Genomic DNA, 27,257 nt, shown 5'->3' on the forward strand with positions numbered 1-27,257 from the left:
GGGGGGGGGGGGGGGGGGGGGGGGGGAAGTAAAGTGACCTAGGGCAGGGAGAGAAAAAAAACCCCAGGAGGTAGAAGGCAAGGCAGAGGCTTAGATGCCATTAGCAATGGCAGCAGGTGACACCTTAGTAACAATGAGGATAAGGATGTGGAGGGTGTAATAGCCAATACCTGGTACTGCATGCCAGGCACTGCACTATCAACTCCACCTGCATCACCTCCTCTGCTCCTCAAAAGAGCTCTCACGCAGATACGTACCCCTGTTTTAAAGAAAGGGGAAACAGGGCCTTAGAGAAACGACTTGCCCAAAGTCACACAGCTCCTGCCAATGTCTGAGGAAGGACATGTGAGCTACAGTACAACCAGGTTAAAAAAAAAATGACATACATTCTTACTTTTGTCCGAACTGAATACTTTTCTACTATCTAACCCCACAGCTGATCATGAAAAGCGATACAAATCAGAAGTTTCCGGCCACAAGTGAGGTTGTGTTTGTGCTGCCATATGGTTCTACTTTGCTTCTTCCTATTCTCCATTAGTTATTAATGTTGAAAAAAACTGTTCAACCAGAAAAAGAAACTTGAGATGAACCCTTTAAAAAAGCACAAAAGCCAGACCAGTTCAACTCCATGGATAATCTAATCCACGGCGCCCTTGCCTTTGAGAAGTGCACCCTTGTACCTTGGTTTTTTAAAAAATGGCCAAATGAACACATTCCATCTTTTGATCTGCCCGTTGGCTGAGAGCCCAACACCAGAGAGATAAGAATCAAAAACAGGCTCTGTTCACTCGGTTGCACACGCAGATGAGCAACGGTGAAATCAAGGCTGGGAAGGGTCCTGGCGGGCCCCACTCCCGTTAGAACAGCCCACTCTCTGAGCAAAGAACCGGATATTGGAGCTCCCAGCGGCCAGCAGAGGGCTCTGTTTACAATTTGTTCCTTTTATCTTTTCCAAGGCCCCAAACTTTCCTTTTTTCCCCCCTAGCTGCACACAGGCTCATGTCAGAAACATAACACACAATGTGGCATTCTGGAAAACACCAACCTCAAAATCAAACACAGGTTCAAATCCTGGGTCTGCCACTTCCTGTCTCAGTGTAACCTTCCTAAATCCCAGGAACTGGGGTTATGTGGAGAAAGTCATTCATTCAGTACATACTGAGTGCCCACTCCTGGCACTGTGTTAGGTGCCAAGGATTCAGCAACAGACAAGATGGAAGTAGGTGACCCTGCTCTGACAAGCAGGGTCCAGCCATGGAGACATTCCCAAGAGTGGCAAGGGTATGACATGAACCTGAAAGAGAATGAAGGGCGGACTGTGCGGGGAGAATCAGTGGTCTAAGAGGTGACATGGAGATGACATGAATGACATCCAAGGAGCCAGCCCACTGAGACACTGATGTGGCTGGAGTGGGACCCGGCAGGAAGCAGCTACCGGCCACCCAAGTGGGAGGGGAAGCCCTGGCACACAACTTTTCTCAAAAAATTTTAAAAGTTTTTATTTATTTGTAATAGGTAATACATTCACATGGGTAAAAATTCACAAAGGCACAGGAGCACACGCAGTGAGGGCGTGCACATCCCCGTGAGGGTGTGCAGGCAGGCTGGTCCCATCCAGGTATAAAGGAGGATGATCACAAGGACTGACCCCTTCAGTAGGGCTTCCTTTTCAGGCCCATCCAGGTGGGCGCAGGACCCCCAATGCCATTACTTAGTGTGGAGTAAGCACAGCCTCTCTCAAATCCCTAGGGCAGCTTTGTTACAAGGACCTCGGTGTGTCATCAGAAACACTTTGAGCCATGACAGCACAATTTTCATGTGACCCAATCCTCGGTTTTGACTCCACCTTGGAGTGTGGCTGCCCCCTCTGATGAGAAAGCACCTGCACGTGGCAACCTCACCCTGGCCTGCAAGTCACACACAGGCGGTTAAGCTTGTTTTAGGCGGGAAGCAGCTCACACTCCAGGAGACGCAGGCAAGTGGTATGTCTGAGTGACCAGAGGGGTATCGCAGGGGAACCCAATGACCTCCAGAGGCCCTTGCTCACCCCACAAGGAATTGAAACATGTCACCCCAGGATGACAGCTCCATGAGCTAGTGGTATTGGAACCTGCTCTGGGGCAGGGCCAATGGCGCCCTCTCTGCCTGTGGATGAGGGAGCCCAGGAAGCTGCTGGTCCCAGAGCTCACAGCCAGTGGAGGGTGGAGAGGAACTAGAATAGCAATTTGAAACTTTAACCCAGCCCTGCCGAAGTGCAGGACCCACCAGCCAACAAGATGCAGCCTCAGAGGACAGGGGAGGGGTAGAAAATTGGATTGGGGGAATCATGGGACTGTGGGGACCAAAGCCTCCCCTCCCAGGTGCCCAGACAGAGTAGACCCATGGGAGTCTGGGGTCGGCTGGGACGGCTGCAGGGCTGGGCTATCCTATCACTCCACCCATGCGCTCTGCAGCCCTGGCACACGGCCCTTTCCAATGTGGGCCTAGGGGCCTCCTGGACTCTGGGCAGGGGCTCTGTGTCCCCCACCCAGCAGAGCCTGGCCGGAAACGGGAGCCTCACCACTTGGCGCTGCCACCAACCCCACATGAGAGGTTCTGTCCCCCCTCAACTCTTTCAGATCCAGTCTCTCTTCTCATTAAGTGAGCACTTGCCTCTAAAGATAATCTTCTTTAAGTCCAAGTTGTAAAAGATGTACTGTTAACCAGAACGTTGTTAAACATCCCTGTTAAGCATAAGGAGCAACTTCCCAATTTCGGGAATATGAAATGAGAGTGACCATCGATTCGAGGTGCTGGTGCATGGGAGGCACCTGGCAGAGGAGCGCTGGCTGTATGAGGCGCTCAGGGGGCCGGGCTTATGGTGACTTAGGGCTAACGAAATGAAGCCACCAAGAGGGCCAACGTTGGGAAATCATTTTTAACCAACAAATGTTTTATTCTACTTAGAAATGAGATTTTCACATGCTAGTAACAACAAAGAGCTTTCTCTAGAAACACGCCCTCTTCCTCCCTTTCTTTTCCTAGGCAGGTGCCCAAACCATCCCTGAGATAAATAATAAACAAAGGCAAACCTCCCGGGCTTGGCATCAGCCGTTCATATTCAAGACTCCAAAGCTTTGCCTTTCGGAAGCTTGGCCTGGAATAAGAGGCCAGAACAGTTTTCTAAAAGAAGGGTCAGGAAGGGGCAGAACAAAGAAGAGACAAATTGAAAGGAGAAATTAAAATCACTATATTTGAGTCCACCCCCGGCACACACAAGGCTCCTGTTGTCCACATGTAACCTTAAGCTTCCCTGAAGAGATGACCCGGCACTTGAGCCTAATTAAATTAACTGTTTCCTGGCCAGGAGCACAACTGGCACCTGTGTGCACAGAGAACTCAGGGTCTTTCTAAACTGCTTGCCCCTCTTAATTAAGGACTGGTCCCTGAGGAACAAAGCAGGATACACGGCACCTCTGAGTTGCCCAAGAGGCAGGACTCACAGGCTGTGCATCGTCTTGGACTCAGTCCTGTATGAGAAGGCGCCACCACGGGGGCAGGTCGCCTTGGCCTCAGGAGCAGCAGGGCAGCTCGCCCTGCCTCAGCCTTGCCCCTCATGCCTGTCCCACACCCAACATCCAAGACAGTCCATGCAGACCATCTCATTCTCTCCACAGGAACATTCTGCCTTCCCCCAGCTGCACCCAAGAAGCCCTAAGCTGTCCTCCAAGATCTGCCTCAGCCATCTCTGCCTCCTCCACTCCTCCGTGAGCCTCCTCAGCAGAGGCGACCTCCTTGGTCTCTCCTCCTACAGCTCCGAGCAAGGTGTGGCTTTGGCCCTCACAGATTTGTGAGTGGGGTCTCTCTGCAGGGCTGCCTAGCGTGACACTGGCAGGACCTCCCAAGTGTTGGCAGGATGGTGCTGAATTATGGAAAACTGGGGCCACTCAGCTCAAGCTCTCACAGTGCTCACAGTGCTCTCCAGCGCCTCTCCTAGACGTGGAACTGCAGGAGGGTGAATGGCAGACAGCAACAGGCCACCTGGGACAGTGTTTCATCATTGTGACCACCCGTCCTAAAAGTCGGATCGAGAGACTCTGGCTCTCACAGCCCTGACCCACCTGCAGGCTCCTCCTAAGGCTGAGCCTGTGGCCTTCCCAACAGAACAGGGGCAGGCGTGGACAAGCAGCTGTAGTCCTCTTCCTGGCCCTGCTGTGGACCTGCTTCTTAGTCTACGTTTTCAAAATATTATGGTATTGGTTGCATTCCTCTAAGTTACCTAAAATCTTTCTGGGACAAAGACCAGGTAAAAATACGCAAACACAACTCATGTACAAGATGGTCTTTTTCCAAAGACACTGCGATTTCACAGACAGGATCTCCATTCTCTGTGTTTAGTGTTATGCAGATTATGATGGGAACAGCAGGAGGTTTTTACATCTCACTATCTATGCACGGAATACACATATGCATTTTATCATCACAGCAACTCTGTTGGAGAAAGGACTACTATCCTAAATTATTACTATTTACAGGTGAGGAAAGTGAGAAACAGGTTAAGTATCCTGGCTACGGTCACAGTTAGGAAGTGGCAGGGCCAGAATTCAATGAAACCCCATGCAATCCCACCCCAAGACCAGAGTCCCCAACCACCACCCAGTGAGGCCTTTAGAATGTTGCCTGGTGTGTGACCTAAGGACAAAAATATTTCAGCTGAGAGAATCACCACTGCATGACGGCAGAGCAAAGTTGGCAAGACTGGATTTTTGCCCCATAAGGTCAGTGTGAACCGACCCTCCCTAGTAAAACCTCCGGGGGGCGGGTCGTGGAAAATCAATGCATTTCCTCATCTCCTCGCCTCTGGCTAATAAGGTTTAGGTCTGGCCTAGACTTTATGAGCCAGGTGTGTCAATAGCCAGATCTAAACCTAGAGTCTAGGGTGAAAACTATGAATGGGCTACCCTGGAAGTACCCTATAAACAGGATTCCAGCAGGGAAATCTCTGAGGGCACATGCGCCAGGCGATCCAGAATGACTATTCTCTACCATGGACCTAGGGGCTTGCCAGAAGGACAGCGAGAAGGACAGGCCAAACAGCACCAGGGTCTGCGCTCATGCTCATCCACGTGTCAACGCCTGAGGTGAACTCCAGGGAAATCTCCTGTGTTCTGTTCAGCAGTAAGGGGACACCCATGGCAAAACATGACAATAAAGAATCACAAAGCCAGGTCAACACGGGTGATGGCAACACAGAGGGCACTCTCGACTGAAACCCCAAGAAACATCCTGAAGCCCAAGAGGATTTGCCCGGACTCCAAGATGAGGGAGAAGGTGATTCTCAGACATGTGTAGGTGACCACAGCACCCTTGCTGCCACCTACTCAGTCCCAGGCTCTGGTACACCTCGCCCCAGGGGTCCTGGTAGCCCCCCAAGGGTGAAAGACCCTGTGAAGCGGTGGCAGAGGCTTACCAGCCCGCAGCCAGAGCCATTGGATCAGATGCCAGGGTCCTGGCTCTTGCCACCTCATATTCTCCAGAAACTCTCAAGACCACAGACTTTTTTTTTTTTAAAGATGACTGGTAAGGGGATCTTAACCCTTGGCTTGGTGTTGTCAGCGCCACGCTCAGCCAGTGAGCAAACCGGCCATCCCTATATTGGGATCAGAATCCGCGGCCTTGGTATTATCAGCACCACACTCTCCAGATTGAGCCACGGGCCGGCCCTAAAACCACAGACTTCTAAACAACCCCAACAGTCTGCCAAGAGTCCAGTGACTCAGGTGGGGTTGTCTGTGCCATCTGCGTGTGGTGCAGTGTTCAAGGCAGCACAGAGGTATACTTGGAACAGGTCGGTGGCTTCTCCCTGTCCCTCAGCACAAAAATCACCCTGGCTGGCCGGCCATGTTTCACACTAGATTCCTTCTGTTGGATGGATGACTCATCAGGTTTTGCTGTAATTTCACTGAGTCATCCACAGAAACGACTCTATGTGGAAAAAGAAAAGTGTGTAATTCTTCCTAGGGAGGAGGCAGTCAGCTCCACTCAGGAGCCACCAGTGTGTCCCCTTCGATGCCTGGGTCCTCCAGGATCAAGGGCTTCTCTGTTTCTCCATGCTGGCTCATTAGGAAGTAAAACTCAAATCTGTGGCCCCAGATAAAGTCCACTTACGTTTATCAGGAAATAAGAAGAAAGACAGCATCCCCGCATCCGAGGAGCTCAAAGTCTAAGAGGAAGGGGAGGAGCACACATGAAGTACCGCCATAGTGCACGTGCTCTGTCTGCACAGAGGAAAGTTCTGGATGCCGGGGAGATGAGGAGGAGGGTGGCCTAGGTGGGAAGGAGCAGGGGAGGTTGGAGGAGACGTCCTGCAGGAGCTAACATCCAACCTGAGTCACAAAGAGTGAAACAGGAGAGTGGCAGTGGGCATCGGTCACAAGCAGCCTGCAGGGCCGAGGTGCAGGAGCGTCCATCGGTCGGAGGAGGGCCGTGGGGATGCTGGGTGCTGCTGGCCACACAACTCTGTGAACATGCTAACAACCACTGGACCATGCACTTCAAGAGGGTACATTCTATGGTACATGAATTATATCTCTATAAAGCTGTTGCTTAATAAAAAAGGGTGACTCAGGAGAGGAGGCTATTCCAGGCAGAGAGAACAGTAGGGATCCAAGACAGCACAGGTACGCCAGGGGACTAACTGTAAGTTCAATGCAAACGCGGAAGACTTAATTGAGGTTTTCAACAGGTAAGAGTATGTCATGTGACCTAAGTTCAGGTTAGTAAAAAGTAACTCTGGGCCTCTGGAGCCATGGCACTGTCGTCTTTCTCTACACTCTCAGGTGAGTTGACTGTTCACCCCAACAACCCAGAGCTTCTCCAGCATCAAAACAAATCAGTGCGGCACAGGGACTAGGCCCCGGCCTGGAAGCGCTAGAGCCCCGGATGAGCTCAGCTGCCCTGGTCAGTCCTGTTTCCTCCTTGCCTCAGGGGAAGGGCTGCTCATATGGGGTTATGGTTCTCCAAGGCAGGGAAGAGCTGCCTCAGTGGGCTGTAAGTATTGGGGGGTGGGGGGCTCGGGACAAGAGTGGGAGAGGAAGCCTGGGCACACCACCTTCTATCTGTTCTACTCAAGTTTACGATTTCATTTGAAAAGAGGGCTCTACTGAATTTCAAAATATTTGAAAACCGCTTGACTAGATACAAGGTTCATTTTAGTTCTGAGAGCCTACAAAGTTTGTTAGTTCAAGATTTAGTCGATATATCTCTATCACCATCCAGGAAACAGCTTTAAGAGTTAAACAAAAGTTTGTGATGGTTTTCCTAAAACAAAACCTTTATGAGCAAGGCACTATGAGATACACTGCCTAAGGTCTGGTCTGGCCTGGCCTCACAGCCTCAGGACACAGGCGCAGGAAGTGCCAGTGAATGAGTCACACTGTGAGAAAGAAGGAAAAGGCTTGTGACTGCATAAGCCTCTCCCCTGAATTCCATGTTCAACTAAAAACTCTTAAGAAATTTCTATATTTGTACACAGAATCCAAACTTCCTCCTCTTCTCTCTTCTAGGAGAGCTCTCCTGCCTAGCCCCTGCCCCTAGACTCCCCTACTGCAATCCTATTTACCAAAGAGAGGCCTACTGGTTTTTCCTACTACCCATGGCATATGTCTTTACCAATTTCAGCGTCCCCTTCACGTATCTGACACCTAGTCCCTAGTTGCTGGCAGTTAGCACACCATCAACTTTTAAAAGGGGCGGTGATGGACAGTTATCAGAAACCCTAAGCTCCTGCCAGACAGCCCAACTATGCTCCTCAGGGCTTCCCGGCCCACATTCCTGGCCTACTTCTAATGTCAGAGAAAGCAGACTGAGCGTGGCACGCTCTTTTGAAGTATTTTTAACCTGCTTCCCAAACCAGACCTGTTTTAAAAGAGTGATCCCAGTGCTCCTCATCCAGGGCTAGTGCCCGCCAGCCCATGATCTGATGGCTTTCTAACAGTTCTCAGAAAGGAAACGTCGCCCGCCTCTTCTGGTCCTTGGGGAAGCGGAATCTCTCTCTGATTCACTTTTATATCTCACATTTCTCACCAACCAGAGAGCAGGATCAAGCTTTAAGAAATATTCTTCAGACCCTCAGTGGAAGCTCTCCAAACACTATTCTGTGGTTTCCAACAGCAACAGGATTCTATAAAGTTCCTGAAATGAAGGAGCCTCGTAAGAGAAAACTCTGTTAGGCCAAGGACAGGGTCTTTGTGCATTTCAGGTGAATAATGCCTCTTGGCTCCAGCTGAAAAGAACCAAGTATCTTTCACCTTTGGAGACCTTGGCCTCCTCCAGCCTAACCCTGATCCTTACCTATTTCAGATTCTTTCTTAAAGTACTTCTCTGACCTGGCAGTACTGCTGCCCATTAAACAGAACCACAGGATGACAGAGCTCTTTCTGCCCCTGAGTGGAACCAAAAATGATATGCCAGTTCCTTATGTCAGCTAATGCAGCACAGAAGCTGGAGCGCTACTGCCATCTCCTAATGCCAGGGCAAGATGCACACAGCTTGGTTTAAAAAAAAAAAAAAAAAGACCAAAGGGCAATTTCACGAATAATTCCAAGCAGACTTAAATTTCCTGTACACAGGCAGAATAAAAACCAAAAAGGAAGAAAAGAAAAACTTCCCCCAAACAAAAGTGGGGGCTTTTGAGGAGACTTGCTGAGTGGCACACATTTTGGAAAGATGGAATTTTAAACAAAAACACAAAAGGGCAGAGACTGGAGGCAGAAGAGCTCTGCACACAGCTGGGAGGCTCTTTAATTAGGGAAAGATTTGCAAAGCCTGTGGAGCATCCGCAAATCTCCCCTTGGTCTCCGGAATGGAAAGAATGTGGAAACCAATGAGGTGATCAACAAGCTCAGATTTTGCTTGACACTCTCTCCAAGAATGAAGCCTACCGCCTTAGCCCTTGCCACCTTTTCAGCAGTCTCAGGTGGTCCGTTAAAGGCAGCAAGAAGACCACCCGGCCAGGGGGAGGCCAGGCTGGATCCTCTCCTTCCTAGCGTGCTTCCCACAGATAGCATGCTTCCCACAGATAGCATGCAGGAATGCTCTTCTGGTGTTTTAAGGCAAAAACAGAATTCAGGGAAAACTAAACAACCCTCCCCCACCCAGATATATGAGGATATTTCAAAAAGTTCATGGAAAGATCCATTTTCTTTCAATTCTATTTTTTTAAGAACTTTGTGAAGAACCCTCATAGGTGCTGTACTTCCTGTTTGCATGTATTATAGGGCATTTTCACAAGTATTTCCAATGAGTCTTAAATATCCTGCACATAAGCAGATGATCTGTAATAACACAGAAAGATGATACTAGGGGACATGTGCCTGTTGGATTTCCAGGTGGCAAAAGAGGAAGTACTGGTTTTCCCCAAATAGTTGACTCCCTTCTGATCCTTTTTTTGGGATATCACAAAGTTCAGTGCAGTTTGGGGCACAGTCTCTTTAAAGAGGTAATTTAACTCAACTTTTGAAGATACCCTGTGCCTCCCAGCAGTTATGAGAAGAGTTACCAACTCTTCATATAAAAGTAACAGGATCAGGAAAAAAAATCTAAGAGAAATTGCCAGGAAAAATGGCAGTTTCCTCTGGAGCAGCAGCTGTTCCCAACCAGAGCTGTGAAGGAGGCACCAGGACTTGACACTGGACAGTCTGACAGAGTCCTGGGTCCCTGTAAGACAAAGATGTAGGCCAGTGGCAGTGTCAGCTCAGGAAAGCACTTGACAGAGCCAACAAGGCCCTGCTGCCCGGGGAGGACCAATTGGGGCTCGTCCAGAGCAGGCAGGCACTGGGAGCAACAGGCTTCTTTTTTTTTTTTTTGTCTTTTTGTCTTTTTTTCGTGACCGGCAACGGATCGCAACCCTCAGTGTTGCGCCCGTACCGGACCAGGACCGGCAACGGGATCGCAACCCTTGGTGTTGCCCCGCTCCTCGCTCAGCCAGTGAGCGGCCGGTCTGCATGTGGGATCCGAACCCTCAGCGGGAGCGCCGCCGCGCTTCCCAAGCGGCGCACTGTAGCAGTGCGCCACCAGGCCGGCCCCACAACAGGCTTCTGAGGGCACAGCATTCATCATGAAACTGTAGATAATCCACTGATCTCTGTCCCCTTGCCACCTAGAAAGTCTGGATGAGAATAGCTGATCCCCAGCAAAACTGGAGTGTGCCCCTTATCTGCTTTCTGGTGAGACCCACGAGGCCTGAATCAAAGCCCAAAGTTTACTAGACATCCATTACAGGCTCTAATTTGGACAGAAACACACCTGCTCCTACTCGATCTTTGTCCAGCTGGCTCCCTTCCCATCACCTCAGTTGGTCGTGTCCCAGGCTATACCTACTCTGAGAAAGTTTCAGGGAACCCAAGGGCAGCCCCAGGTGTCCCTCCGTGGTGCTTCCATAGTGCTCTGGGTTCCTCTCCACTGCAATCCTCAGATCATACCCATCTGGGTATCTGTTTCCCCAGGACTGTGAGCTCTTTAAAGACCTAATAGTATTCTGTCACTCTGACCCTAGTGCTTCAGCTCAGGCAGGGTGTAGCACTCAGTAGGGGCTCGAGCGGGTGTTCACTGGGTGTCCATTATGTGCTTGACACCAAGAAGACAAAAGTGAACAGAACAGACAAGATCTCTGTCCTCAGAGGCCTTAGTGTGCAGCTAACAAGTCCTAACATCGAGCAGTTCTGACAGACAGTAAAGGTGAGCGTGGTGGCTGGGGAGAAGTGGGAAGGAGTGGGAGTGGAGGTGGTGTGGTAGTGTGCCCCAACAGTACACAGACCCAACAGGACAGGGCACAGGCCTTGGGGTATGTGAGAGGGAGAGGAAGGGGGCAGAGCAAGCGCTCTTGAACCCAGATGCATTCTTGGGGCTTGATCCTGATGACAAAGTGGGGTCATGAAGAGACAGGACAGAGTGCACTTTAGAAAGGTGACTCTTGCTGCAGAGAGCTGGCTGGGGTGGGTGGGAAATACAGGCAGGGAGGCCTGTCTAAAGGCTGTTGTAATACAAGGGTACTTCAAAAAGTCCAGGGAAAGATTTGGATTATCCTTCAATTCCATTTTTCCATTTACCCTGGTACTCCAATAATCTAAGGTGAAGTAAGAGCAACAAATGTTCACTGAATTGCTCTGCAATGAGGATTTGGACACAGCTTTACCTGACAGGCTGGGTGGGGTGGGCGGCACTCTTTATGCAGAACCATGTCTCCATCTGCCTCAAGGAGCCTGAGCAGCTCCCAACACTCCTCCACCTGCCTCTCCCTCAGACTCCTAGCTGTAGTGCTTCCCTGCCACATGCCCACAGCATCAAGACTCAAGAGGTGAAGTACTAGATGTAGTGGCATTAAAGCCACCTGTCACTGTAAGATCTGAGCACGCCTCACTGCCCCCACTCCTGCTGGCTGAAGGAAGGACCTCTGAGAGCCTCATCAGGAGGTATGCACCCACTGACCTGGCCAAAGAGGGAAACGCAGGCCACTTGTGACAAGGGGCACACACTCCCCCTCAAAATGACAGTGGAAGGTAATGGGAAAGGTAACAGATTCAAGCTGCTGTCACTGGACTTTTCTCCATTCACTTCACGTTGTCATACGAGTCCATGAGGAAAGTGTGCCTCACCTTCTTTCTCTTTGATAGAGTTTGAACATGTTGCCCTCCTCCCCCAAGCTCATGACAAAATCTGGTCACTGATGTGGCAGTAGTGGGAGCTGTTGAGGTCACAGGGGAGGATCTTTCATGAATAACGCCCTCCCTGGTTGGGGGGCAATGAGTGAAATCTCGCAAGAGCTGTTTGTTTAAAGGACCCTGGCACCTCCCCTCTCTTGCTTCTTCTCACCATGTGATCCTGCACCTGCCAGCTGCCTGTTGCTTTCTGCCATGAGTAGAAGCAGCCTGAGGCCTGCACCAGATGCAGCTGTCCCAGAATTGTGAGCCAAATAATCTTTTCTTTATAAATCGTCCAGTTTCAGGTATTCTGTTACAGCAACACAAAAACGGACTAACACACTCTTCATCGCAGAAGCCAGCATTGCAGGAAGCACTTTCCCAAAATGATCTCCCTCTTTGAAAAAGGTAAATCCATAATTATCTCCATTGCACAGATGAGGAAACTGAGGCCTAGAGCCTAGGTGGCTTACCAGGATCACCTAGCTATTCAGGGTACACTCAGATCCAGCTAACTCACGACTCTGGTGATCTTAAAAGACTCATAATGATTTATTGCCTCTCCACGTACTGGCACCTGTCAGGACCACCAGCCCTTGAGTACACAGGGCTGAGATCTCCTGAGTCACAGCTAAGCTCCATGAGGCACCTCTGTCCCCCTTCATCTGCCTCAGATCACACCGTTTAGAAAGTGTGATGTGGAGTCCTCTCCTCTCAGAGTTTGGGAATGGTGGACTTACTGATTCATTAACTAATGGTTGTCTAAGGTCAGCGTGTGACCATGTGCAATATCAGGGTTTGGGGATACAGAAGAGAATCACTACACTGCGCAGGTCCTTAGAAGTCAGAGGGGCCTTGGATGCTGATAGTACAAACTCAAAGCACACAGTTAACAGGAGGTGCTTTAAGCCAAGCCCAGTGAGTGACACAACTTGGAAACGTGGCTGTCCCTAACATGCAGAGTCTGGAAGCAGGAAGGTCAGTGAGCCGTGGGTGAAGAAGTATTATGCTGCTTTAAAACGCCTGATGCACATCTCCTGTTCTCCCAACTTAGATTCAGCACACGGTCAGAAAGAGGAAAAAGTCCACTTGTATGAAGGATAATCACTTCCAGCCTATGGCAAATCTCCTAAAAGAGGAGTGTTTGAACTAGGAGTGTTATTTTAGCTTCCAGTCAATAGTAATTAAGTGTCCCAACACATTGCAGAAATAAGGGAGAGGGGGATTAACGATAATTAAATCTCTTCTGCATTTGGCTCCAAATCTATCCTCAGAGTGGCCTGCTGTCAGATACTTATTCCAAAGCCTCCATCTGACAAAACTCCTAGCACCACCATCTGTGACATCAATTCTGGTCTTAGCCTAAATGCTCAACTGCATCAAAGGGAACAGGCCCACTAGGACCCAACGGTTTGGAGTTTTACAAGTGCTGCTCATACCTCCCCTTCTGTACACAAAGCATCTACAATCTGGTTGGCAATCATCTGCAAAGAGGCTCATTTGGGAATGGGCACAGAGCTGGACAGCCACTGCCAAGGCACACCCCGCCAGCCCTCACAAGGCCCCTCATCGGCAGGCTCTGTGCTTGTTGTGACTGACAGGGTCGCTAATGAACCTTAATTGTGAGCGCAACAGGCCTAGGAAGGCAGCAACAGATGTGGCAAGGGGGCAACCGCAAACCATCTGATTAGTGAATAAAAAGTGTCCAGCCTGATTAGAGCCAATGACCCAAAAAAGGAGGGCAGAACCACGCACCCCTTCTAAATCTTCGAAGCTCATTTCTGTAAGCAATGCAAAGCCTCTGGGTGCACTGGAAGCCCCCACTGACCCCTGGGGAGGACGCTGCTGCTCAGTGGTGGCAGCCTGGACACCGGGCCACGTGTTCATTACCATGGACGCTTCCATCTCCATCAGCATTTCATCTCTAACGGTGGAAGGCCACAACAGGACGCCCTTTCAACGTGGGAAGGGGAAAGCTATGCTCTACGAAGACTGAATAACTTCTTGCTGACGCTAATAATTATGAAGATATCTGCACTCAGAGTCAGCCGTCTGCTGGTGACCTGCAGTGACAAGGAGAAAGCTATTCCTAGAGCAGCTGTGGGGATAGACAGCACTGTGGGAAAAGAACATGCTTTGGAGGCAAACGGGCCCGGGGTTGATCCCAACTCTGCTACTTACTAATTAGCTATGAGACTGTGACCGATTCATGAAACCTCTGATTCCTCATCTGTAAAATGGGGATAGAAGACTAACCTTGTGGTGTGCAGTTTAAATACTCTAAATATGTAAAGGGTCTAGAAGAGTACCTGGCATACAAGAGGTATCTATTAAAAACCAGGAAACCAGCAGGGTATTTTGTGCAAGTTCGATGTGATCTCAGAACCCCACACAGACACCTATTCCAAGCCAGGTACTGTGTTAGAAGCATCACCTCCACAATCTCAAATTCTTGAGGTTAGTGTCATCATACCCATCTCAAAGATGAGGAGACTGACGCTCAGAAGTCACAAAGATAAGACATGGTAAAGATGAGAGCTGAGCTCAGTCAGGCCTTTTGATTTTAAGGCACTCAACCATTTCACCACCACCAACACCCGTTCCCGTGCTTTTAAGTGAACATTTCAGGCACCCAAGCTCAGACTAATAGCTAGCCTAGAAACACCTAGGAATTTTGTAGAATGCTGATACCCAAATATATTAAAACAGGCTTCTTTAGCCTGGGCGGGGGGGGGTACAATTAAATAACCAATCTGTGTCCAAGGAAATGTGCAAGACAAATGAGCACTGTGCTTTGAGCCTTGGCTCACTCCTGAGGTGGGGCACCTCACAGGCATTTTCTGTATCAGGTGTCAAGAACACGTATTAGCAGATGAGGTGCTACAATAGCTTCCCTACCACGAGAAACAGACTCAGGAGAGGCCCAGAAACGGGGAAAAAGCTATAAAGCGGAGGACCATTACTGGGTGATTGTGAATGACACTTGGAGGTGGACTTGGGGTTCTTAAGCTAGGACAAAGGGTGCCTAGGGGTTGCACTGGCAGTATGGGGGAGGGAGGGGACTAGAGACTTTGGTTCCAGAGGGGGACAAGGGATTCAGAGTAAGTAGAGGGGCCAGAGATTAGCAGTCCTGTTAAGGTGGAAAGGTCAACTGCTGAAGGAAGGCACAGGTACGAGAAAGCAGGGGGCTGGGAAGCTGTGGACAACAGAAAGGGCTCCCAAAGCCCAGGGTCCACAGGGCAGGGGCCTGGCACTTCTGGATGGCTGAAGTGGAGGCAAGGAGGCCAAATGACCTGTGAGGCCACAAAGTCAGCTTGCTTGTCCTGGGACACTGTGGCCAACCCACGGCTCCTCCCCACTTCCTCAGACCACCTAGCCACTGACTTCATCTAGCTTTCTCCCCAGTTCTGCACTCAGGGAACTGAAGCAGGGAGATCAGGAAGAGCAGTGGGAAAGGGCTAGGCCATCAAGGAGCCCACCCTGCCAGGGCAGACCAGGGAGCACAATGTGAGATGACCTTCCTCTCTGCAAAACCAGGCAGCCACGGCCTCGCCCCTAACCTTCCAAACTTCTCCACTGGCTTTGGGGTTGAGGGCAGCTTGCACTTCAGAGATCTCCCCTTGACATTTCAGGAAAGGTGGGGGCACAGTTTTCACAACCATCTAGAAGGCCTCAGTGGAGGGCTTTTTAACCTCCTCTTTTCCAGGTTCAACAGACTGAGTCCCTGTAATCGTGCACTGGGTTATAAATGCCCCATTGTGGAAGCCAAGGCTGAGACTGTGTTCACCTGTGAAAACACAGCCCGGAAAGCTGGTTGGGGTGTCAGGGCACAGGCTCCAGGCTGATGGGTCTAAGGGGTGAGCCAACAGGTGCTAGGAAACCAGTGAAGCCACAACAGCATCAGCTGGCATTTACTAAGTGCCTGTCTGCCACACACATTAGCATCTTAGGTGCATTCCCAAATCCTCACAACTGTCTCATAGATCCAGCTTTACTATTCCCATCTTGCACAGGGGAGGAAACTCTGCGAGGTGAAGTGACCTACCCAAGGTCTCAAAGCTGGAAGGTGCCCCAGCCAGGATCCAAGTCCATCAGCCTCCCTCTCTCCACTCAAGTGAGCTGCCCAGGCATGCCAACTAGCCAGGGGGAATCTCTTGGGGCTGCTCTGTTCTCTCCACATATTTACCATATAGGGCAGGGTATATGGTCACAGACCTGAGAGAAATCTATGCTGCTTCTGTCAGCAAAAGGAGTACCTGGAAGCACGACATCAACAGAGGGTATCCGTGGTGATGCTCCTTTAGTTCTAGGCAACAGAACTCAGATTCTGGGAGACGGAGACACCGTCAGGCCCTTGCTTTGCAGGGGAGAAGTCTGACACCCAGAGTGACCTGCCACTCCCAAAGCAAGTTAGTGGCAGACCTGAAGCTGCAATCCACGCTTCCTGACTTGCAAGAGAATTTGCTAAGACACCAACTTGATGCACACAATGCTTTCTTTCCATCCAGACTTTTCCTTTTGCTAAAGAAGCCAGAAGTTTTCTGAAGTTTTGCCTCCTCTGCAAAAAAATTTTCAAGGAAAGCCATTTTTTTCTACCCTATTTTACCAAACAGTAATAAAAATAAAAAACTTGGCTAACATCACAGGTCATCTGATGTGTGCATTACAAACCTTTCCGGGAAACCAATGTTTCCCAAAGTGCATTCCATGAAAATGAGGTGGAGAAACACTGGGTTAAAGGAAAACAGGTTCTTTTCTTTTAACTGCGGGACTTCTCAGAACCTTTAGTATCCCAATATAGATGGTGAAGCTCCTAGAAGGTAGAAAGTGTGCTGAGTTTCTCCCATTCACTGTCCTTAACCCTCAAAAACTCAATGCAAAGATGAGGTGACCCATTCCATTAGAAAATCAGGAAACGTGCAGCAGCCCCAAACGGTGGTAAAGAGCCCTGGGGTCAGGCTTCTTGGGTTCAAAGCCTGGCTCCCTCATTACTGCCTGGAGACCCGAGACAAGCCGCTGAAGGCCCTGCTTCCTCATCTGTAACCACCCCAGAAGTTCTGAAGACTTAGAGAGAGAAAAGTTCCTTGCCAAAAGGTGCAAAAATTTTTCAGAGTGTTCTTTGCCTTTCAATTTCATTTTGTGTCAACTTTTAAGTTGTATTTGCAAGCAAAGTTATCATTTTGGCATGAGCTTATATGCCTTATAAAGCCCCCCTCATCTCAATATCAAATATCTTCGATGCTCTCTCTGGTTCTCCTATGATCATTTAACAGTTAACTCTGTAGTCCATTAGAAATATGACTACATGCTGTGCAATCCAGATCTAGTCTGTTTTCCTTCAAAATAGTAGTTGCCTTCTGACTCCATTCGCTCCCGCCACTCAGTCCAGAGCTCTGACTGGCCTCACACATGGCCAACTCGCCTCGTGGTCCTAGGTGGCAAGTCCTTCTTCTGTTACTAATGGGATCTTGTCCCCCACCGGCCCCTGGGCGTTACATCTATCCTAACTGGTTTATGCCGGGGTATAGGTTGGCACATTAAATTTAAAGGTGGTCACCTTACTGAAGCATCCCAGAAGTTCTTGCAGTGTACTGCTTTTTTCTAAATTTTTAAGATTTGTTTTATTAACTGAAAGAAGAGTGGCAACATACTACTCATTGTGCACAGAACGCTTTTTAAAACAGTACCTTTCCCCCAAACACACACAATGCAAAGTGTGTGTGCACGTGCGTGCATGTGTGAGGGTGTGTGCCGTCTGGACAAGGTAGCGTCCCCTTAGCACTGCGGCTCTGGGGGAGCCCCCGCTCCCAACACCAGGCCATGGTTCCTCTCTGCTCATCAGGCTCTGAGAACCATCCGCAGAGAGTGCTCGTACCAGGAGAGGCAGAAAGAGAAGTTTAAAAAGTCTTTTTCCCTGAGGTGCTTACAAGTTCCATGGTGACTACCTTTCCCCTACCCTCATCACAAATTTCCCTTTATAGTTTCCTTTTAAAAGATGACTTAACTTTAGCAGAACATGTAAGAAACGGCACGCTGTAATGTTTTCATTTTTAGTACAGTAATACAGTGAAAAACAGATGGAATCAATGTCTGGGTTTGGACCACACCCCCCAGCCCCACCAAATAATGGATCAGGTATGGGACTCCGGGGAAGTCCCTGCTCTTCTCCATTCCTCAGTTTCCTCATCTATAAAAGGAGATGCTCCCACTCACTTCATAGAGTGGCTACAAAGATTAAACAAGGTAATGAATGAAGTGTATTAATAATGAGGCCCATATACAAGTATTCCAACATCTGACAGATCTCCACTAAAGTTATTTATTTTTCCCCGTCATTCATTAAGAAAGATTTTCCATGAAATGAATGAAAAGGGGGAGTCAAATTCTAAATCTCAGACCAAACAAAAAATAATCTCTATTTCGAACTTTGTAACCTCTGAGAAATAACAAAAGCATACTGGGCAGTTGTCTTAAAGGTGATGGGAGATGGCGAACTTTCAAAATATCTGGCTTTGGAGAATTCCAAACCTCTAACCATAATGGGAGATTTACTGTAACTGTTTAGGATGGGCGGACATATTATCACAGCTACTGGAAAAAGTCTTTGCTCCCCAAGGACCACCCCCCCGGCCCCCCAGCCAATGACTTGTAGTTGTCTGGACTGCCTGTACAGGAGGCAATTCATCTCACTCTTAATTGGACAGAATGAGGGACTATTACTTGGCATAAAACAGAAGTCATCAGAATTTCAAATAATTCCTGGTCACATCTATGGGGGAGCTGCTTAGGGGAGGGCACTCCAGGAAGCCCCACTTCCTCTTTCTAAGCAAATCATGCCACTTCTTCCTTCAGAAGAGCTGCCCCCTTGACACAAATCAGAGGCTGCACCATTAGGTGCCTGGGTCCTCGCCCACAACAGGCTGTGGTCATGAAGAGCCGCCGTCCTCTGGAGAGGCAGCCCTGGACTGGGAACAGAGGGCCAGCTCAGCACCTAAAGCGCAGGGTGTGCTTTCTCGTGCTCCCTAGCTTTAGTCACAACAGCTGCAGTCCATTCAGAGAGCAAAACACTCGCATGAAAAGGCTCACCAAAACTTTCCAAGGAATGGAGTTCATTAAAATACTGCTGGAGGCCTTTGGCTGGAATGCTTTTTCCCCCCTTGTAAAATGGGAACTGCAGCACAGTGTCGCCTGTAGGAAAGTTCAGAATAAACTCAGAAAAATCAGTACAACAGAGGCTGTGCAGGGACTGTTGCATATCACCCATTATTCGATCCATTCCCCAGCTCCTACTCAAGAAAATATCTGGCCCAGCACAAAAAACTCCCAGCAGACCCAAGGAGGATGAAAGAGTACAAGCCAAGTTCCCCTCCCGCCAACATAAACCCATAGAGAACTTCCCTAGGCACCAGAAAATGGGGTCCAGCAGACCCCGCCCTCTCCCCCTTTCTCAGCAGGGTTCCAGAGCAAGGCAAGCCTCGATGTGTCACTGGCCCCTGCACATCTCGGGGGGAGCACCTGAGCTTACCTCCTGGGTGCTGGGGCATAGTCACAAGGCCCAGCTGAGCCTCTCCACCCAAGTTCCCAGAGCACTAAGTGCTAGGCTGGCAGGGCAACACCCAGAGACAGGGCCTGTCTTCCCAGAGCATCAACTGGACTCAAGGCTTTGGTGGAGGAAGCATTATTTTTATATTAAGATGTCTTGCATGTGGTCATGTTGAGTTGGAATACAATTTCTAAAAAAGTTAAAATATAAAATTCCTCAAGGCAGGCGTATTTGGATTTGCTCCCAAAATGCCAAGGATATGTATCTGCTCTCCTCTACTGTCAGAAGTACTTTGGGGAAAGCATCTGAGAAGCTCCAAGACACGTGTCACTAAGAGGCCACTTATTGATAGTTGGGCATGGCCATTAAACAGCCTATAACACCTTTATGCATAAGTAAAACCAAATAAGTACACCTGCGATTTATCTTGTTCAATAATAGTGCAAAACTAACCATGGCCAAGTCCTCCTTCCCAGAAATTCTCCACTAAATGTCAGCTCTATACAGCAAGGCCTTTCATCTTGTTCACCACTGTAACCCCGGCACCTAGAACAGTGTCTGCATGTAGTAGGTGGTAAATAAAAACTTGCAGGAAAAATAGCTCGGTTCTGCAGCTCTTGACACTCACCCTCAGAGAGCTTATTAACTGGTGAATGATCAATGGTCTGAGAGAATCCAACTCAGGTTGTTCTTTCCAGGGATCAACTTGTAGAATCCCTGCATTTTTACCTGTAAGAGGGTAGCCAAGGAATAAAGCCTGCACTCCGCCCCAGGGCTAAACACACTGCCTGACTCACGGGAGGTGCTCGATAAATGCTGACTGACACCACAAACTGTTCACATACTCACACTGAGACCCCTTTAGAAAGGAGAAGACGTTTTAAATGTTGTCTTTGAGATAAAGGAGGAAAAATGCCGATCTGAGACAGTTTAAGCGGCAATGAAGAATTAAGCGGCAATGAAGAATGGGAAACTAGGCAAGAAGAAAATGCCAAGCTGCTCACTCTAGAACACAGACAAAGCAGATCAACTCTGGCCTTGGGTCCCCAGGCCCTACTGGAGACTTTATCACCTGGGGACAGGACTGAGTTTATATGTCATTCTCCACAGCTGTCACTAGGAAATAATTTCCAGATTTCACTGGTTTAACTATTAGAGACTGAAAACTGAGTAACACTGCTTTGCAGACATCAGATAGTCTGCTAATATTAATGAACAATTACATAAAGTATTAGCCTTGATTTAACCAACAAATCACAAATATATGTAAGCTGGCTCCAGGGGCTGCTTCACCGTCATAATCTGTAGGTTTCCACCCGCTTGTTCACTGAGGTCCGAATGCACAGGCACAGCCCTTACACTCCAGCCTGCTGCTCTGTCATGCCACACTCCCTGCAGACATCGCACTGCCAGGACTGTGGGGGAAATTCCTGTGAGCCGCTCAATGTACAGGTACTGGGGAGGCTAGCAGGGCAAAGCTGTGCACCCAGCTGGCCCTTTCTATTTCTGGACAGCCCTTCTGGCTGCCAAAAATAGAAATAATGCTGAAATGAAAACTGATCAAGTTATCAATCCCTGCTAAAGCATCAGGATGTCTCTTCCACCTTTACCCCGCAGGCCTGGCCAGAATGGCCTGGCTGCTTTCCCAGCTCTGATGTCTTCCCCTTGCTTGAGTAAAGTCTGGGGACACCCATAAGAGCTGGGCCTTCTGGATACTATAGGGAAGGAGGAGGAGAAGGAACTAAAAAACGAAGTGACCAACATTTGCAAGCAGAGACTTTCTTGCCTGGTTAAACAGATTTATGGCTATTTTTGGTTTGCTCTTAAAAAGGCAGAGGACAGATGGCCTGCTGGGTGCCAATTTGCAGAACGAAACTCCTTCTTCAGCTCAGGGCTCAAAATACACCCCAGCCAAGAAGTTTCAACTCTTGCTGCCAGTATGCAGAGTAAAGCCATAGAAAGTCAAAGGTGAGGAAGCCAAAGGGGCATCTTCACAACACAGGATTCTTGGCCTACATGTACGTGTAGGTATTTTTGAAACGCTTTAACAACGGATTTCGGCTGGCTTCAGTCTAGCACAATGGGATTAATATGTAATAAAATGATGTTTTGGCCATCTGCAAAGGAAAGTCATTTCTCACCAATCAGAGCATGCATCATAATCCCGAGGCAGCAAAAGCTCTGATGCTAGAAAGAAAAAAGAAAAAAGAAAGCTGATCTGGCATGATAAATTGGGCTTGGCCTGGCTGCCAGGCATACACCACATTTCTCTTTAATACTACTCTGTAAGGACCACTGGTGGACCGGATAAATTCCCCTACAGCTACCTGGCTCTGACATCTAAGCAATTCCCCTTCACGGAGAATGCTGGCAAATCCTAACATTCTCGTCAGTCTTAAACCTGGAGACTTTTCTTAAAAACTGCAACCCCCCTTCATTATTTGAGGCAGGTAAGCCCAGAAGGAATGACTGCAATCTGCTTTGAAAACATCTGGCTGATCCCAGATTATGTAAAACAAAGGCCCAGAGACTTTGCTTTTAGAAAGACCCATCACAGTGGGAATTTTCTGAAATTGCAGCTTTGGAAGGAAACTAAAACTGCTTGTGAACTTCAGAGCCACAATGGTATATTCAGCACAGATCAACTCTTAGAAGAATAAAAGAATTTCGCAAATTCAGTTAAAATGGAAAAAAGAAAAACTGTTATTCTTCCTGTAAGCAGGAGAAAAATGGCAGCGATGAAGGGAAAACACCTGGGGAACTTCTAGGACGGGTCCCAGGATCCAGGACACGGCCAGCCCAACCACCCCTTACACACGTACCATACACAGCAAGGACCTCAAAGCCAGATCACTAATCAAAACGTGGCTTTTGAAGCACGTCAATATGGTTTTAATGAGGCATGCTTTACCAGATCCTACTTTGTTGAAAAATCATGCTCCACTTCCATTTTGACATTCATCAGATTTCAATTAAAAAATTAATGAGAACACTGATTCCCCAGGCTATTCTGCATGATGGGAATCTACTACGGCTCTTGTTTAGCTCTCTGGGGTGGATGGGGCCCAAGGCTGTCCTCCCCACAGCCCGGGAAGGGGCAGTGGGTGCCTCTGAAGCTGCCCCAAGGCCACAGAATAAAGTGAATGGCTAATCTCAAATGGCCTGGCTCTAAGAAGGCAGTTTCTTTCACGTCTCTAGTTTTTGTTTTTAAATTATGCTGAATTTTGAACTTAAAATTGTTTTTAGGGCTGGCCCGTGGCTCATTTGGGAGAGTGTGGTGCTGATAGCACCAAGGCCACGGGTTCGGATCCCTATATAGGAATGGCTGGTTCGCTCACTTGGGAGAATGTGGTGCTGACAACACCAAGTCAAGGTTCCCCTTACCGGTCATCTTTTAAATAAATAAAAAAAATTATATTTAATAAATTTGTATTTAAAATTATTCTCTATAACACACTTATTTTTTAACATTTTAGATTACTAATGGATTAAATTGTTTAACACTTTGCCCCAAACAGGTAAAACCAATGCACCGCAAAGATGCACCACATTTAATGTGTTGCTCTGAGTGTGATTCCACCCAAAGGTACCCAGCAAGCGGAGGTGTCTGAGCAGAAGAGATCAGGATTCCTCAGCCACTGCTCAGCCCCGCCACCACCCTGGCTTCTTCCTCACCGACTCTAAATCGTCTGAAAAAGGTGAAGTGGTCCTATGTTAACTTAAAGGGTGAAACTTAGATTAAATAAATAACACAAACAGAAGTACCCAGCTCAGTCCTGGGCACATAGTAGGTATTCAACAAACATTAGCTGTCCACCCCAGTCTTGATCTGCTCCACCTCCTCTCTAGCACGTGTTCTACAGAAGACAAAACTGCACTCGAACAGTAATCCATGGAATGTCACGTATTATGTCATATGCCAGTGACAGATACACTTTGGTACTTCAACCTATGGCCAAGTACCATCCTGCAATTGAAACCTCAGGTCTGAGGGTCGGCCCGTGGCTCACTTGGGAGAGTGCGGTGCTGATAACACCAAGGCCACGGGTTCGGATCCCTATATAGGGATGGCCGGTTAGCTCACTTGGGAGAGCGTGGTGCTGACAACACCAAGCCAAGGGTTAAGATCCCCTTACCGGTCATCTTCATATAGGGAGAAAAAAAAAAAAAAAAAGAAACCTTAGGTCTGATATCTCTTGTCTAGCATTTGGCTATGGTGAAAGACAAAGAAAGGATCTCTCTATACTCTCCTTCACTCACTATCAATGCTTCAATCTTCCTGTTGAACTCAAGGAAAACTGGCAGCATATGCAGCAAGGGAACCAGCTGCCCAGGTGTTGATAAAAGCAACTATATGCACACCTCTGAAATAAGGAGTGACGAGGGAATCAGAGAAAATACACAGCTGGAGTAACACACTTCAGCTTACATAAGAACAAAATAGCCTGGTTAAACACTAAGAAGAGTCTACTGAGAAAGATTTGCTCATCGTTTCTCACTTCTATGTTTGGTGTATTGCTAAAATACAGTAATAAGTAAACTAGCAAACTAAATTTAAACTCAGCCAAGCATACTTTCATGCTGTTTAAAGGAAAAAAAGCCCCTGCAGCTGACCAAATTAGGGATCTGATCATACCAACTTTTTGCCCATCTCTTCCATGTAAGATCAATGACAGATTTCTAATCAAGAAAAATGCAAAGACATTGTAGCACTATTTTTTAGACTGCATTTTGTAGTGCTAGCTTACAGGATTGCTGAGAGTTAAGTAAGGCCATGCACATAAACTGCTTAGCACAGTGGGCTACACATAAAATTCAGTAAGTAGGTCCATGGTGACAACTAGCACCACATCAAGTAAAGTCCTCCTTCAGACTTTCAAGGACACCTACTATTCAACTTTATAGTTCATTATTTCTCAACAGAGACTATCTCCTCTAACTGCTCTGGCCCACACTGCCTGCCCCACCCCCACCTCACATTTCACACGTTCGGGCCCAGATTCTATACAAAATTGGACCCAACCAAGCCAATGTTTAGGTCATTGTTTAAAAATCAGGACATTTCACACAAAAAACCACATATATGGCTCCTCCAGAAAAATATGAAAACAAGCAAAGGGCATCCCACTCCCAACAGGGCAAAAAGCACCTGGAGCAAAAAGATGGCTGCCCTTCCAGATGGGGCCCAGGCCCTGAGACCCTGCCATGCCTTTTCTTAGATCAGGTCCACCTCAGTGTTTACTCTTTGTTTGGGATCCATGATCCTGAGTGCATAGTGGGTTCATTCACATCGCAATCCAACTTCCTATGCTTTAATGCTCATCTGAAACGTCAGTTTGTCTGGCCAAGACCCATTACTTTTTCATACCCTCTTCCTCTTCACTGACGTCACAGAGCACCTGCAGCTGGCTTTCTCAGCATGGCCACTGACCTCCAGTGGCCTCCTCCTCCTCACCTCTTGAACTACTACAGGTAAAATATATCAAGTTCACACTCCTTCATAGGCTCGACTCTGTCTCACATACCTGCCTCTCTCTTGGGAGTTTGTGTCCCTATAAATATACAAATAATGGCACTATGGATTTTCTAGACTATCATGAAGAGTTTAATCTGTGAATGATATGAGTCTCCTGCAGTCATAATTTTTCCTAGTAAAACCACTATTTTAAAAGATATCTCACTGATGAGTCACATTTGGCAACTAATAATTACATCCAAGAAGACATGGGACACAATGAGAAACACAGAGGACTCAATTCAGAGGGCTCAGGTTCCAGATCCAGGGCCAGAACTCACTGGCCAAATGATCTAGGTGATTCAGTTGGCCTCTTAGGACCTGGTTTTATTTCTTTTCAATTGTTCCTATGGCTTTCTAGATGTTTTTGAATATTTTGAGCATTGTCAAGTAATATTACTTGCCAGTTAATATGAGGCATCATTTTGAGACTAATTATTCTGAATATTTAAAAACACTTTAAAAATGAATTAAGTATTTTAAAAATAGATGTGATGAGCTCTTTAAAAGCCAACTTTTGTTTGCTGTATCTTTTCAAAGTAGAAACAAAGCCACTGAGGCATCTTACAGGGTAGACATCTGTACTGTGTTGGTTGGAGAAGTTCACACAACAGTGGAGAGACCAAGAGCGCCTGATACAGCTGCACTGTTGAATGCGGGGCAGCGGGGTGCGGGTGCCTGTCTTCATCCTCACCATTCCTAAATGCAAGCTTCTAGAAGCTGAAGACAAGGTAGTTGGGGGAGGGGAGCAGACTGTAGTCAACTTTAGAGCTCCCATCTTGGGCTTTACCAACACAGATGGTTCTGAAAGAAAGTTCACCTTATGAAACTCATCTTCCCTCTGTCTTGGAGGAGTCTCGTAGCCCAGTAGTGGTATCTGGCTAGGAAGAGAGGAGGTTTCCTGTGTTTTGAATTCTGCATGGAAAAAAGCTACACAAAGCCACCAGTTATGAGCCATAGCCTCAAGTGGAGCCACAGCCTCAAGTGAAGCCACAGGAAGAACACACATACCAAGTCGATCAGGTCGCTGAGGTTTTTCTCGATCTGCTGTGGAGGCAGCCGCCTCATTAGGTCCAAGGCACAGTCCAGCTGCTGATCACTCTGTGGAGGAAGAAATAAAAGTGCATAAGTCATTTCTGCCAACAAGAATATCAAAAACTCCTTTTACAAAGCATTCTTCCAGTGGCTGCTTGCCCGGGGTATTCTAAGACCCAAAGGGCTCTGAAGCGGGCCCCCTGTCAGCCTCTCTGTGCCCATAGCCTGGAGGGAGATGGCTGTGCATGGTCTCTGCTCTCTCTTTGATAACAGTCTAGATCACAAGTGGGGACAACCAAAAGATCCCAGAAGAGTGGGAAGCAGGCTGGAGCGTTCAGAGAGTTCCCTCATCAGCTTCCTTTCTCCTACTCAACAGACCTCAGTAGCTGCAGAGGTATTAGCTCCCAGAAGGTTCTATGGCGAGCATGCTCAAGTAGCAAATTAGGTTTCGCCTTTGCTGTAACCTGGGTATGAATGCCAGGTAACATGGCCAGGCCAGGCTCCCTGATGAGCTCCGAGCCAGAAGGAAAAGCCTGGCAAAGAACAAGTGGCAAGATGCACACAGAGGTTAAAAGTGCTTCATTCATCCAAATAAAGCTTGAAAAACTTTCCCAAGCCCTGTGTAAACAAGACCAAGACCTGAACTGCATTACAGTCAAGAGCTCACTCTAGCTGGCAAAGTGGACTACAAGTGCAACAAACTGTGGTCACTCCTGCCTCAGGACTGGAGGACAAAAATCACTCTCATTTATCAAGTACCTTTTTAAAGCTATGCACTGGACACCTCACAATACTCTCTTCACTTAATATTTATGCTGCAAATATTTGCTAAGAGCTACCATGAGCCAGTCACCACAAACACACAAAAAATAAGGAAGGAAGGAAGGAGGGAATTGAGTGGGTTCACGACTGCTAAAGTGCAAAGCAGATTCGGTGCCCAGTGCGCTCTAACACAGAGGCTAGACCTCAGGAGGAGCAATGAGAAAGAAGGTGGGACAGGTGGGCCAGCTACAAAGGTGAAGAGCTTTGTACATGACTCTAAGAAGTGCAGGCAACCACAATAAGGCAGATGGAGTCCTCAACACTACCAGAGAGGCACTGATTTGTATCAGAATCTACTCTGCTCAGACCAATTTCAGGAATTTTGAAAGCCCTAAATCAACAAGCTAAAGAGTCTCACAAAATATACAAAGTAATCCTGAAAATGCCACATTTGGCTGTAATGAAATACAACCTTTGAATATCACCATCCATGCTCCAGGTCTATTAACCAAAAGCAGGTCATGGGGCAAGGACCCACTTTATATTCACAAAAGACATAACACATTGTTAATTGAAGTCAATTTTATTTTCAGATATCGATATGGCATATGCAGCAATCTATTTTTAAAAAGCATGTACCTTGCTGAAGATGGTTATCAGTAACAATTTATTCTGGGACACACAACAAACTGGTTACCCTGAAAAGAAAAAAAAAACCCCACCA

General features: G+C 47.8%; 1 protein-coding gene across 4 annotated transcripts in view; it reads right to left on the minus strand.

Annotated features, from left to right (window-relative positions):
* Nucleotides 1–27,257, minus strand: part of CAPZB (capping protein (actin filament) muscle Z-line, beta) — a 129,383-nt gene that overhangs the window by 46,713 nt on the left and 55,413 nt on the right. For all 4 annotated transcript variants that reach the window (XM_008589585.1, XM_008589593.1, XM_008589576.1 and 1 more), the window contains one exon: nucleotides 25,748–25,837. In XM_008589585.1, the coding sequence (XP_008587807.1) occupies nucleotides 25,748–25,804 (57 nt within the window). In that variant the 5' untranslated portion in view covers nucleotides 25,805–25,837. The remainder of the gene's footprint in view (nucleotides 1–25,747; nucleotides 25,838–27,257) is intronic.

This window comes from Galeopterus variegatus, unplaced genomic scaffold, assembly GCF_000696425.1.
Source record: "Galeopterus variegatus unplaced genomic scaffold, G_variegatus-3.0.2 Scaffold137, whole genome shotgun sequence".
Classification (NCBI taxonomy): Eukaryota; Metazoa; Chordata; class Mammalia; order Dermoptera; family Cynocephalidae; genus Galeopterus; species Galeopterus variegatus.